We start from the raw sequence: 13,385 nt of genomic DNA on the forward strand, positions 1-13,385 counted from the left end.
CCCGGCGAGCCCTGTTAGGTAAGGTACGGATGTGAGTGAGCTGCGCTGCTGGACACTCTGGTCAACGTGGGGTCAGTCCATCTCGGTATTTCCATCTTCACTCCGACCAATTTGGTGCCTGAAAAATCCAAAACCACCACCAATAATACCATCGCCGAATTTCCACGACAACCCCCTTCCTCTTCCCTCGATCGAGGACCTACGCCTCAAGTCCGGCGTTTGCGAGCTCTGGTAGCCCCAGATGAGTTCATCACTGCAGACGCCCACTTCCGTCTCCGATCTCCAGCATGTCTAAAGTTGACTCCTCCGACTCTGGCGCCTCGCCCGACCTGGACATTGCCGCCGTCAAGAAGGCGCTGGCTTCGTCCTCGACCGCGATCCGAATAGCTCAACTGCGCACAATCGAAGAGAAGCTCACCCAGAAATGTGCGCAAGCCCGGTCCTGTCGTGTGACGAGCTCCCATCAGCTAACTAACCCTTCCGCAGCCCTCGACCCCTCCACGATTCCCCGTCTTCTCCAACTATTCTTTGGAACATACGCCTTCTATGCCGATAGAGAGTCCCGTCTTTCTGTTCAGCGATGCCTTGTTGCCCTGGTTTTGGCCGGTGTTGACCCCAAGACAATCTCCCCACTCATCGCCGCCATCCGCAAGGAAAGCCAGAAGCATGGCATTGCTCCTACAAGCGCGTTCGTCTTGGTAGAATGGTGCAGTCTATTTATGCAGCATCTCGATGCCTCACTATGGGACCAATTCGCCACAGATATCCTCCTGACCGACGCCGATGCCTTGGACAGGTGTCACCAACTAGTTTCCAGGAAATCCGTTGTTCACTCTGCGGTCATCGTCACAAGAAGAGGCTTGAGGAAGCTTTTGTCTAACCCTGATTCCAGTGACAAACGGCTATCTGATGCTGTCAACGTTCTTGCTACGAAGGGAACTCAGTCTACCCCAAGGAATGCCATCTTGCTGGGTATTATTGCTGGGGTCTCTGCTCGGAAGGAGCACCTTCGCCCTGTTCTCGATTCTCTCAAGCCAAAGTATTATGAGTTCTTCTCCAGAGAGCTCATTGGCTCTCGGACTGCCGTCTCGGAGCACTTGATTCTAGGATTTGCCGACTTCTTCACTTCTTTTGCAACACTCGACGAGGTTTCAAAAGAACTTGTCCCGGCCCTCGAAAAAGGCCTTCTGCGAGCTCCCGAAGTTATCCTTGGCGGGGTTCTTACACCGCTCGTTCGCAGTCTCCCCGAGAGCTTTGACCTCTCCAAGGTGCTTGAGCAAAAACTGCTGAAGCCCATCTTATCGAACGTCAAGTCAACCAATGCAGCGATTCGCGCTGGTGCTTTGGATGCTTTCCGGGCCCTCGTGAATAGGTGCAATGACGACGCATCCTTAGAGAAGATCACCAACGAGATTGCGACTCCCCTGAAGTCGGGGAAGCTCGCATCCCCGGATCAACGCATACTGCATGCACAAATGCTTGAGTTTGTCCCGCTCTCAAACTCAAGCGCCGATAAAATTGTCAATGCTGTGTCCGTTGTTGCTGGCAAAGAAGGAAATGAGGGTGCATTGGCAGCAGAGACCTTGGCTCTGGCAAGGGCCGTGGCTTTCATTCTCGATAACGAGGGCGAGATACCCAAGGCTGTTCTGGACCCCATTACCAAAGGCCTGGCGGATAAGAAGGCTCCTTCTCGAAAGTGCTGGCTTCTCCGTGTGGGTTATATCCTGCAGACCCTTGCCGAGGCTCAATCCGCATCTCCTGGAATGTCCGCCTTCGTTGAGGCTGTGATACCAAAGATAATCACAACCTTCAGCGAGGCCACTGCAAATGCGGCTACTGCTGCGCAGAATGGCCTCATTGTCGGTGCTTACATTCTAACAGCCGTAACTCCTCATGTCCGGCGCTTGTTCCCCGATTCGCCTGCCGACTCGGCTTTGGTTAAAGCTTCCGTGGTTAAGCATTCTCTCTCCCTGGACCCGAAGCCTTCATTCCTGCTCAATCATCGAATCTACTCTAAGGTCACGGCCGAAGAGGACCTTAGATGGTTTGCGCGTGCTTTGACCTCGGCCTTCGGGAGCCTCGAACAGGATGCAGACAACCAAGTCGCACTTGCATGGTCCGAGGCCATCATTCATCAAATCGCCGCCCACAATGTTCCTCCGTCGATCCAACAGGAGACCTCCAAGGCCCTTTCCGGCCTCTACACTCGAAACCCGAAGCGGGTCTCGACGCTTATCATCAACGGCCTTTGGGATCATCTGGAGCATTCTGGGTTTCGTGACAGGGATCATTCGATCGATCCTCACAACTTGGTCCATGTTGTGAAGTCCATCTGCTTGACCCCGAAAGACTTGGAAAAGTCTGGTCAAAGCATTGCTAAAGAAGACCTTGAGTCTCAGGCAAACAGTCTTCTGGTGCTGGCACGCGCAGAGTTGATTCCAAGAGCGAACTGGATTGACCTGTGTCTCCGCATCGAACTGGACCCCGGAGAACTTGTTCGAAAGTACCAGAATGAGCTCTTGGAGGAGATTGACAGAAGGACCTCTTTTGACCAAAAGGTTTGATTGCCCCATCCCCGACTTGCTGTTGAAAGTCTAACACACACTTATAGTCGGACGTTGTCAAGAAAGCTGCATACAACGCGGCAGCCGACCTAGCCTTCGTTGCACCCGACACGATCATTCCACGTCTCTTGGAGGTCATTAGTCGAGATCTTGCTGTCGAACAGCTCCATGATGTCGGCCCTGTCGAAGCGGCTATCTTCAGAACACCCGAGGGCACCTGCTTTGTCGACGTGCTTGCCAAGAAGGCCCAGCAAGTTGTAAACAAGAACAACAAGGATTACGATATCCTCAAATGGGAAGAAGAACTCCGAAGCCAACTTGAGAAGAAGAAGGGTCAGCAGAAGAAGCTCACTGCTGATGAAACTGCCAAGGTCAATGCACAGCTCAAGAAGGAGAGCCAAATCAGACAATCGCTCCGCGAAGTCGAGGCACGGCTTCTGCGGGGTATTGGTATCATCAAGAGCCTAGCAACTGGCCCTCCGACGGATGCGACCCAATGGCTCGGTACTGCGGTTTCACTGCTCATTGGTGTCATGGATGCAGGTGCCAACATGATCACTGGTGATGCAGCCCCCCTGGCATACATCACTTGCTCTGAGAAGGTCTCTGAGCGACTTGGCTCAATGAGACCCTTTATCGGAGTGGCAGCCTTGAGACTTCGAGATGTGTCACTGGAAGAAAACTACCAGGAAGAACCTCTCGAGGACTTGATTACAAGAGTGCTGTATCGTTTGCGATTTGCCGGTGAGCAACGACCATTCGACTCCGTATCACTCATCTATGCCTTGCCGCTGGTCTTGGATGTCCTTCGCAAAGGAGGAGTTGGCAGCACAACCGATGATGCAGATGCCCAGCTTGTTTTGGCTATTGAATTCCTGTCATTCCACACAGACATTTGTGTTGACGAAGCCGTCCCACGAGCCGAGCTTCTGTCAGTTCTCATCAGCTCCATGCAGGCATACACGCAACATTACAAGCTCATCAAGGACTGTTTTGCTGACATGTGTCGATGCATCGCACCGAACATGAACCGCGAGGAGATGATCGTCCTAGCCAAGGGCGCGTTGGTGCCCGAAACTCGCGTCCGATCAACCGTCTTACAATCCATCAGTGCCGAAGTTGATATGAGCGAGCTTGGGTACTCTGACGAGATTTGGCTCGCCTGCCACGATGACGAGGACGAAAACCAAGATTTGGGCCGTGAGATCTGGGAAGAGAGTGGTTTCGAGGTCACAGCTGAGGTCCCACTCAAGATGTTGCCCTTCGTTGAAAGCAAGGATGCTCAGCTACGTCGTGCTGCTGCCCGAGCCATGTCTGAGGCCGCGGGTCTGCACAACGAGTCCCTGGAGGCTGTGATCGCACAATTGGAATCCACCTACAAGGAACTTGCAAAGCCTCGAGTTCAGCAACTCGACGAGTTCGGAATGCCCAAGAAGATGGACTTGTCTGACCCTTGGGAGGGCAGACATGGTATCGCGACTGCATTCAAGGAGCTTGCTCCAGTCATCAAGACTGATCAGTTGGATGCCTTCTTTGATTTCCTGATTGACAATGGCCCCCTGGGAGACAAACACAGCTCAGTTCGAAGTGAGATGCTGGATGCCTCGATCCGTGCCATCGAAATCCACGGCAAAGGAATTCTCGATCATCTCATGGCCAAGTTTGAGCAAACCCTGGAGCAGCCAGACAAGAACAGCGAGGCCGCCGATCGCGTCAACGAGGCCGTCATCATCATGTACGGTGCATTGGCTCGCCATCTGACTCCTGGCGACCCCAAGATCCCAACTGTCATTGACCGGCTCGTGGCAACTTTGAGTACGCCCTCCGAGACTGTGCAATATGCTATTGCTGAATGTCTACCTCCTCTCATCCGGGCCTGCCCCGACCAGTCATCCAAGTACTTTGGGCAAATCATGGAGCAACTACTCAGCTCCAAGAAGTACGCCGTTCAGCGTGGTTCTGCGTATGGTTTGGCTGGCCTTGTCATGGGCAGAGGAATATCATCCCTCCGTGAATACCGCATTCTTTCGACCCTCACTGATGCGATGGAGAACAAGAAGGAGGCAAACCAGCGCGAAGCTGCACTGCTGGCATACGAGCTTCTCTCAACACTACTTGGGCGCCTATTTGAGCCATACGTCATCCAGGTTGTGCCCCAGCTGCTGACAGGCTTTGGTGACAGCAATGCCAATGTCAGAGATGCTTGTTTGGCAGCAGCAAAGGCATGCTTTGGAAAGTTGAGTTCTTACGGTGTCAAGCAGATCATGCCGACTCTCCTAGAAGGACTTGAGGAACAGCAGTGGAGGAGTAAGAAGGGCGCTTGTGATCTACTTGGTGCTATGGCGTACCTTGATCCTCAGCAGCTCGCCAACAGTCTGCCCGATATTATTCCTCCTCTTACTGGTGTACTGAACGACAGTCACAAGGAGGTCAGGGCCGCGGCAAACCGAAGCTTGAAGAGATTCGGTGAAGTCATCAACAACCCTGAAATCAAGAGCTTGGTCGACATCATCCTCAAGGCCCTCAGTGACCCTACCAAGTACACCGACGAGGCTCTTGATTCCCTCATCAAGGTCCAGTTCGTCCATTACCTTGATGCACCATCTCTTGCACTGGTCACTCGTATCCTGCAGCGTGGTCTGGGCGACCGTTCCAACACCAAGCGCAAGGCAGCCCAGGTCATTGGCAGTCTGGCTCATTTGACCGAGAAGAAGGACGTCGTTATGCACCTACCTGTGCTGGTGGCTGGCCTCAAGGTTGCTGTTGTCGACCCGGTTCCCACCACCCGAGCTACAGCGTCCAGAGCACTCGGTTCGTTGGTTGAGAAGCTTGGCGAGGATACCCTACCCGATCTTATCCCCGGCCTGATGCAAACCCTCAAGTCCGACACTGGCGCCGGCGACCGACTGGGATCTGCCCAAGCTCTCAGCGAGGTCCTCGCTGGATTGGGAACATCAAGGTTGGAGGAGACTCTGCCAACTATTCTTCAAAATGTCGAGTCCTCGAAGCCTGCCGTTCGTGAAGGTTTCATGTCTCTCTTCATCTTCCTTCCTGTCTGCTTTGGCAACAGTTTCTCGTCCTACCTCGGCCGTATTGTCCCGCCTATTCTCGCGGGTCTTGCCGACGACGTTGAGTCCATCCGCGAAACTGCTCTCCGCGCTGGTCGCCTGCTAGTGAAGAACTTTGCGGTGCGTGCCGTCGATCTCCTGCTCCCAGAGCTCGAGCGAGGTCTTGCAGATGACAGCTACAGAATCCGACTGAGCTCGGTTGAGCTCGTGGGTGATCTTCTGTTCAACCTCACAGGCATCAAGGCTGGGACAGAGGCTGACGATGAAATTGATGAGAACGCCAAGGAAGCGGGTGCTTCTCTCAAGGAATCCCTCGGAGAAGAGAAGCGTAACAAGATTCTCTCTGCCCTGTATGTCTGCCGATGTGACACTGCTGGAGCTGTCCGGTCAGCCGCCATTTCGGTCTGGAAGGTCCTTGTGCACAGCCCGAGAACTCTCAAGGAGCTTGTGCCTACTCTCACACAACTTCTCATCAGGCGCCTGGGAAGCTCCAACATGGAGCACAAGGTCATTGCCAGCAACGCCCTTGGAGAGCTTATCCGCAAAGCAGGAGATGGTGTTTTGGCAAGTCTCCTTCCCACTTTGGAGGAGGGTCTTCAGACATCGACCGATGTCGATGCTAAGCAAGGTATCTGCCTTGCTCTGAGAGAGTTAATCTCATCTGCTTCCCCTGAAGCTCTCGAAGATCATGAGAAGACACTTATCTCTGTCGTTCGCACAGCACTTACGGACTCTGATGAGGACGTCCGAGAGGCTGCTGCCGAAGCATTCGACTCTCTCCAGCAGATCTTTGGCAAGCGAGCTGTCGACCAAGTGCTTCCCTTCTTGCTTAACCTCCTTCGGTCGGAAGACGAGGCAGACAATGCTCTGTCGGCTCTCCTCACGCTACTCACCGAGACAACACGGTCAAACATCATCTTGCCCAACCTTATCCCTACGCTCACAACACCTCCCATCTCGGCATTCGATGCCAAGGCCCTGGCCTCTCTATCCAAGGTTGCTGGTCCTGCGATGAACAGGCGCCTGCCTAACATCATCAACTCGCTTATGGACAACGAGATCAACTGCAAGGAGGATGATCTTCGTGAAGAGCTGGCGACTTCCTTCGACACGGTTATTCAGTCCATTGATGAGTACGATGGCCTTAACACGGTCATGAATGTTCTTCTACAACTCCTCAAGCACGAGGATCACCGTCGGAGAGCAGCTACGGCCCGCCATCTGGGCAACTTCTTCTCTGCCGCCAGCGTGGATTACTCCCGGTACAACCAGGACATTATCCGGTCACTACTCAACTCTTTCGATGATGGAGACCAAGATGTCGTCAAGTCCTCTTGGGCAGCACTCAGCGGATTTACCAAGAAGCTGCGGAAGGAGGAGATGGAGTCGCTTGTCATCTCCACTCGCCAAACTCTCCAGCGTGTTGGTGTCGCGGGGGCGAACCTGCGTGGTTTCGAGCTGCCCAAGGGCATCAATGCTATTCTTCCCATCTTCTTGCAGGGCTTGATGAACGGTACTGCAGAACAACGAGTCCAGGCTGCTCTGGGTATCGCCGATATTGTCGACAGAACCAGCGAGGCCTCGCTGAAGCCGTTCGTGACCCAGATTACTGGTCCTCTCATCCGAGTGGTTTCAGAACGCGCCACCGAAGTCAAGTCGGCCATTCTTCTCACTCTCAACAATCTCCTCGAGAAGATGCCAATGGCACTCAAGCCTTTCTTGCCCCAACTTCAGCGTACATTTGCCAAGTCTCTCGCCGATACGTCGAGCGAGACACTGAGGACAAGGGCTGCCAAGGCATTGGGTACCCTGATCAAGTACACTCCCCGTATCGATCCTCTGATTGCCGAACTCGTCACTGGATCGAAGACTGCCGATCCTGGTGTCAAGACTGCAATGCTCAAGGCCTTGTACGAGGTCATCAGCAAGGCCGGTGCCAACATGGGAGAGGCATCCCGAGCGGCTGTGTTGTCCCTGATCGACATGGACACAGACGAGAGGGACGACACCATGACTATCACCAACGCCAAGCTGTTGGGTGCCCTCATCAAGAACGTTCCTGAGGAAGCCGCCTCGGGTCTGCTCAAGAACCGTGTGGTTACATCGCACTTCAGCCCCTCGTCTGTGCTTGCTCTGAATGCCGTCCTGGTTGAATCCCCAGAGGCTCTGCTCCAAAACTCTTTGATCGACGAGTTGCCCGAACTTCTGTGCCAGGGCATCGCAAACAAGAACGTAAGTGAAGACGAACAAGTTTGAAATAGACTGTTAGCTGACATTCATGAATAGGTTTTTGTGGCAGACAACTGCATCCTAGCTACAGGCAAGTATCTACTCTCAGACGCGCCCAAGAGCTATGAGACTACCAAGGGAATCTTTGAGGCCCTTGCATCCATCATCCAGCCAGGCAATGCAACCGACTCCCGTCGACTTGCGCTGGTGGTTGTTCGCACGGTGAGCCGCAACGACATGGAAATGGTCCGACCCCACGTGGCCCTCCTGGCACAGCCCATCTTTGCAAGTGTTAGAGACCCTGTTATCCCCGTCAAGTTGGCGGCGGAGGCGGCATTTGTGGAGCTGTTCAGTGTGGCGGACGAGGAGAGCCGCATCTTTGACAAGTTCATGGCTGGGTCTGGAGCGGAGCTGCCTGCCAATACCAAAAGGAGCATGGGAGACTACTTCAAGCGTGTTGCCATGAGACTAGGCTCACAAGCTCGCGAGAGACGTGAGGCGGAAGGTGGACAGGGAGGACTTGGTCTATCAAACGACGAGGCAGAGGACGAAAAGGAGATTTGGAGCGTTGGAAAGGTCGATGTGGGAAGCGAGACGTTCTCGTGAACATCTCCGGGAGCAAGCAAGTGTGCCATGAACAAATGTTATGGCATCTTACCTATGTTATACCATGATGAAAAGCTATGAATCAATGCAGCACTGTCACTTCCAGGTATTTGGATTTGGCTTCATGTAATCTGTTATCGAGCATCTGTTGCTTTACCTTGAGGAATAGTGCTAGGAACAATGCTAATCCATGCACGAACATAAGCCCCATGTGGGTATCGCCGTTGTTCATGATCCTCATAATCGCCCAGTTGTGTATGTCCTTCGAAACTGCCCCACCGCCATCTCCTCGAATTTTACCACGCTGAATTTCGAGCTCTTGTCGTCCACGTCAAGGCCAAGCTGCGCTCATATGCTTGCTGTAACACACACAGATATGTGGATTGGCAGAAATATAGAGAAAAATACAGTGGTTCGCATTTCGTGTTAGCTCAATGAACCAATTCAATGGCCTGGGAAATAGCACAACAATGTCAACCTTCGGATACAATACTCCGAACTCAAGCTCGCCTCATGAGAATGAAGTCAATTTGAGCTCATGAATAATTCTGATTGGGGCAGAGGGATATCGCATTTCCCACCCCACCTTCCCAGAGTGCCCTGTGGCAGTAAAAAGGTCACGTGAATCGCCCGGCGGTGACTCATGACCCAGAACAGCCCTCGCTTAGTGCAACTGAAAGGGTCTAGCGCAAGTGAACCCACAAACCCAAGGAGAAATTCTGGCCTCGCAAACCCCTCTCAGTCTTCATCCAACATCCATCGAGGACCGGCCACCACTAACGACAATCAAGATGTAAGTTGTCCGAATCGATCAGCACAACGAGGATGCGATATTGGAGGAGCTGGAAGCAGGACTGCGCTGGGAGCAGATGCTTCTGATGCCGTCGCCGCGATCTCGAAGCCAAAAATTCATCATCGATATCAGAGGGAGTTAGTGGCTAACTCATGTTTCTTCCTCCACTGCAGGGTCAATCTGCGAACTCAGAAGCGCCTGGCCTCGTCGGTCATCGGCTGCGGTCAGCGCAAGATCTGGCTCGACCCCAACGAGCAGAGCGAGATTTCCAACGCCAACTCTCGCCAGACCATCCGAAAGCTCATCGCCGATGGCCTCATCATCCGAAAGCCCGTCACCCAGCACTCGCGAGTGCGCGCCCGCGAGCTGAACCTCGCCCGACGAGAGGGCCGACACCGTGGCTACGGTAAGCGCAAGGGTACTGCCGATGCCCGTATGCCCAGCCAGGTCCTCTGGATGCGCCGCCTCCGAGTCCTCCGCCGTCTTCTGGTCAAGTACCGTGCCAGCGGCAAGATCGACAAGCACCTCTACCACGAGCTGTACCACAGCAGCAAGGGTAACACCTTCAAGCACAAGCGTGCCCTGGTTGAGCACGTACGTGTTACCCATGATACCTGGCCATGGTGGCCACGACGAGGGATGATTGCTGACATGGAGATGAACAGATCCACCGTGCCAAGGCCGAGAAGCAGCGTGAGAAGGCTCTCCAGGAGGAGATGGATGCCAAGCGTGCGAAGAACAAGGCTGCCCGCGAGCGCAAGCAGGAGCGTGCGGTGGCCAAGCGAAATGCTCTCCTTGCCGAGGAGTAAACCGTGTGGACAACGACAACATTTCGGTCTTGAGAGGAGGCTGCATTCGGAGTCTACGGGTTGGGTCTCTTTTTACGCCCTTCTGGTTTCTACAGTCGTACCGGCGGGGGTTCTGGCATGTAGCATTGAAAAATGGAATCGATGATGCTCGGATGCTTGGATGTTTTTCCACAATGCCCATCTTCTCGTGAGCACGGCTGTTGCTCAATATGTCCTCGGTACCACAGGTGTTCAAAATAATGTTGTGCGGGTTGGCTTCATTTTCACACGCGGGCTGTGCCTTTCTCACTCCACAAAAGTGCCGTTGCTCATGCATGTCGCTGTCTTGCCCTGAATTTCTGCCCATGCTTGATTGATGGTAGAATAGCATCAAGTTGGCCGCAGCTTGCATCAACAAGGGCACTGGTTTCAAAACCTAGGCCGCACAGCCTGGATAACTTAGAACGTGGTCAGACAAAATGGACAACAACGCCAAGCATTTACAACCCAGCTAGGCAAGAATAATAGGACACCTCCGCAAGAACAAGCTAACTTTCTACTAACTACGTAAACGCATTGAACTAGAATGAAGCTATCGTGAAAAGAGTATGCGAGAAGATCAACCAAAGGCTTGGATCAGTTCATTCAAATTGCCCTCTCAAGAGTGGTGAGTTTGTGCCAGGGCATTTCAGCATGCTCCCGCACGAAGCGGAGGAACCAATATGCTATCTTGGCGGTCACATCACGCCCAAGTTTAGTTGATAAGGAAAAAAGAAGAAAAAGAAGAAACCCCATAGCCCACCGGAGCCGAGAATTTTATACGTAATGGCGTCTTGGCTCACCGCCACAGGGATGGAGCACTGTGGCACAGGCGACTGTGAGCTGCTAAAAGAGTACCTTTCCCTTGGGTATTTGTAGCGTTTAAAGGCTGGCTCTTTCGCTGGAGCAGCTGTGTCCCAGGCAACCTCTCAGCCCATTAAGCACAAGACATGGTCTTGCAGAGGCTGTGACAGGGGCTCAAGTTAGGCAAATACGCTAGGTACTTGTCCTGCATGTAGCTGTCGTTGGCTGAACTCGAGCCATTCTGGCAGCCTCCTTCCAAAGCGGCCCTCACCAGTGGTGGTGTCGGCTCCTCCTCCACCTCCCACCTCCGCCTCCGCCTTCGTCCTTCTAGGTCCCGTCCTGACATCCATCGTCACAGTCAATGACGTCCTGAGCGAGCGCGCTGCTAGACAATCACCGTCTTGTCGCCTCGCAAAGCGGCTCTCCTCTTGTGCGAAAAGATACCCCCTTTTTGTCTCTCAATTGCGCTCCATTCCCTCTTGCTCTCTCGCCCTCTCTCCCGTCATCCGCCGATCGCAACCACGCCATGTCTCTTGCTGGCGTGAGAGGTACCTCGCGTGTCCTGCGCGGCATCGCGAGGCCTATTGCAGTTACCACAACGTGCACGCGAGCGTCGTCCTCCTTGAGTCTCGAGAGTCAGCAGCAGGTTTGTTAATATCCAATTGATTAAAAGCCATTGTATTACCGTGAACTTGGAGGTCTGACGCTCTTGTGCCCTTACACAGCTACTCTCAGCCCACCTTGGCAAGGCTGACCCCACCGTCTTCGACATCATCGAAAAGGTTCACCATGATGCCGCCTCGAGCTCTCTACCCTCGCTCATTTACTAATCCCTGGAGTAGGAGAAGAAACGCCAGAAGCACTTCATTAACCTTATCCCCTCCGAGAACTTCACCTCTCAAGCTGTTCTCGATGCTCTTGGTAGTGTAATGCAAAGTACGGCTCTCAACCAGTATCGGTCTTCACATTGCAGAGTCTAACTTATATCCTCTCCAGACAAATATTCGGAAGGCTATCCAGGTGCTCGATACTATGGTGGCAACGAGTTCATTGACCAATCCGAACGTCTATGTCAACAGCGCGCTCTCGAAACATTCGGCCTTGATCCCAAATCATGGGGTGTGAATGTCCAAGGTTCGCGACCTCTCCCCTCCGTCCATGACTGGTGTCTCGTACATGTCAGTCTTTGTTTTGAGTAGTTCTTGCTAACTCCAGTCCTCAAGCTCTCTCCGGTGCTCCCGCAAACCTCTACGTCTACTCCGCCTTGTTGAACACCCACGATCGATTGATGGGCCTTGACCTACCTCATGGTGGCCATCTATCCCATGGCTATCAGACACCAACCAAAAAGATTTCTGCTGTTTCAAAATACTTCGAGACGGTACCCTATCGGTTGGACGAGTCGACTGGATACATCGACTACAACAAGCTCGAAGAACTAGCAACCATCTACCGACCCAAGATTATCGTGGCTGGCGCAAGTGCCTATAGCCGATTGATCGATTATCAACGCATGCGAGAGATCTGCGATAAAGTCAACGCCTACCTACTCGCCGATGTCGCCCATATCTCCGGCCTAATAGCAGCCAAAGCTGTCCCCGGCCCTTTCTCTTACGCAGATATTGTCACAACCACCAGCCACAAGAGCTTACGAGGTCCCCGGGGAGCCCTGATCTTCTACCGGAAAGGAGTCCGGAAACAAAACCCCAAGACCAAGGAAGACATCCTTTACGACCTCGAGGGCCCCATCAACAACTCCGTATTCCCCGGTCACCAAGGTGGCCCTCACAACCACACTATCACAGCCCTCGCCGTGGCTTTGAAGCAGGCGCAAACCCCCGAATTCCAGGTGTACCAGACCCAGGTACTAAAGAACGCAAAGGCCTTTGCCCGGCGATTGAGCGAGCCCAAGGGCAATGGTGGTCTAGGCTACACGCTTGTCAGTGGAGGCACTGATAACCACTTGGTCTTGGCCGACCTTAAGCCCCAGGGCATTGATGGCAGTCGAGTTGAGCGTGTGCTAGAGTTGGTCGGTGTTGCTGCCAACAAGAACACTGTCCCAGGAGATCGATCAGCGTTGGTCCCTGGTGGCCTCCGCATGGGCACGCCAGCCATGACCACTCGCGGCTTCAACGAGGATGACTTTGTCCGTGTTGCGGATGTCGTGGATCGTGCCGTCGCCATCACCTCTCGGATTGATAAGGCGGCCCGAAAGGCGGCGGAGGAGAAGGGTGAGAAGAGCCCAGGCAAGCTAAAGAACTTCATGGAGTATCTCGGCAATGGCGAGACGCAGTCCGAGATCGTACAGCTACGCAGCGAGGTTGCAGACTGGGTCGGCACATACCCCCTGCCGTGGGATTCATCTTGATGATGGCCCACGGCAAGCATCAATATGGATGAAAACGACGGGCCCGCAAGCCGGATCATTAGTCCCGTTGAAACTAATTTGGCTATGACCACATAGAAGTGTACCGCTGGACCCTTGCTTCGTCCG

General features: G+C 53.5%; 2 protein-coding genes across 2 annotated transcripts; both read left to right on the forward strand.

The window, feature by feature from the left end:
* Positions 1-287: 287 nt before the first annotated feature.
* Positions 288-10,069, forward strand: LRP88_03105 (armadillo-type protein; the record flags this gene model as incomplete). The annotated part of the gene is made up of 7 exons (XM_083239735.1): positions 288-2,558; positions 2,612-7,864; positions 7,919-8,463; positions 8,543-8,593; positions 9,210-9,260; positions 9,434-9,854; positions 9,926-10,069. The coding sequence occupies 7 exons, from the start codon at positions 288-290 to the stop codon at positions 10,067-10,069; spliced, it is 8,736 nt and encodes a 2,911-aa protein (XP_083104865.1).
* A 1,348-nt stretch (positions 10,070-11,417) lies between these two features.
* LRP88_03106 (serine hydroxymethyltransferase) lies at positions 11,418-13,259 on the forward strand (the record flags this gene model as incomplete). Its single annotated transcript, XM_083239736.1, has 4 exons — positions 11,418-11,537; positions 11,734-11,827; positions 11,888-12,025; positions 12,115-13,259. 4 exons carry the CDS (start codon positions 11,418-11,420, stop codon positions 13,257-13,259), a joined length of 1,497 nt encoding a protein of 498 aa, XP_083104866.1.
* Positions 13,260-13,385: the final 126 nt, after the last annotated feature.

Source organism: Fusarium phalaenopsidis (assembly GCF_050370095.1).
Source record: "Fusarium phalaenopsidis strain FUZ10S chromosome Unknown contig_32286, whole genome shotgun sequence".
NCBI lineage: Eukaryota > Fungi > Ascomycota > Sordariomycetes > Hypocreales > Nectriaceae > Fusarium > Fusarium phalaenopsidis.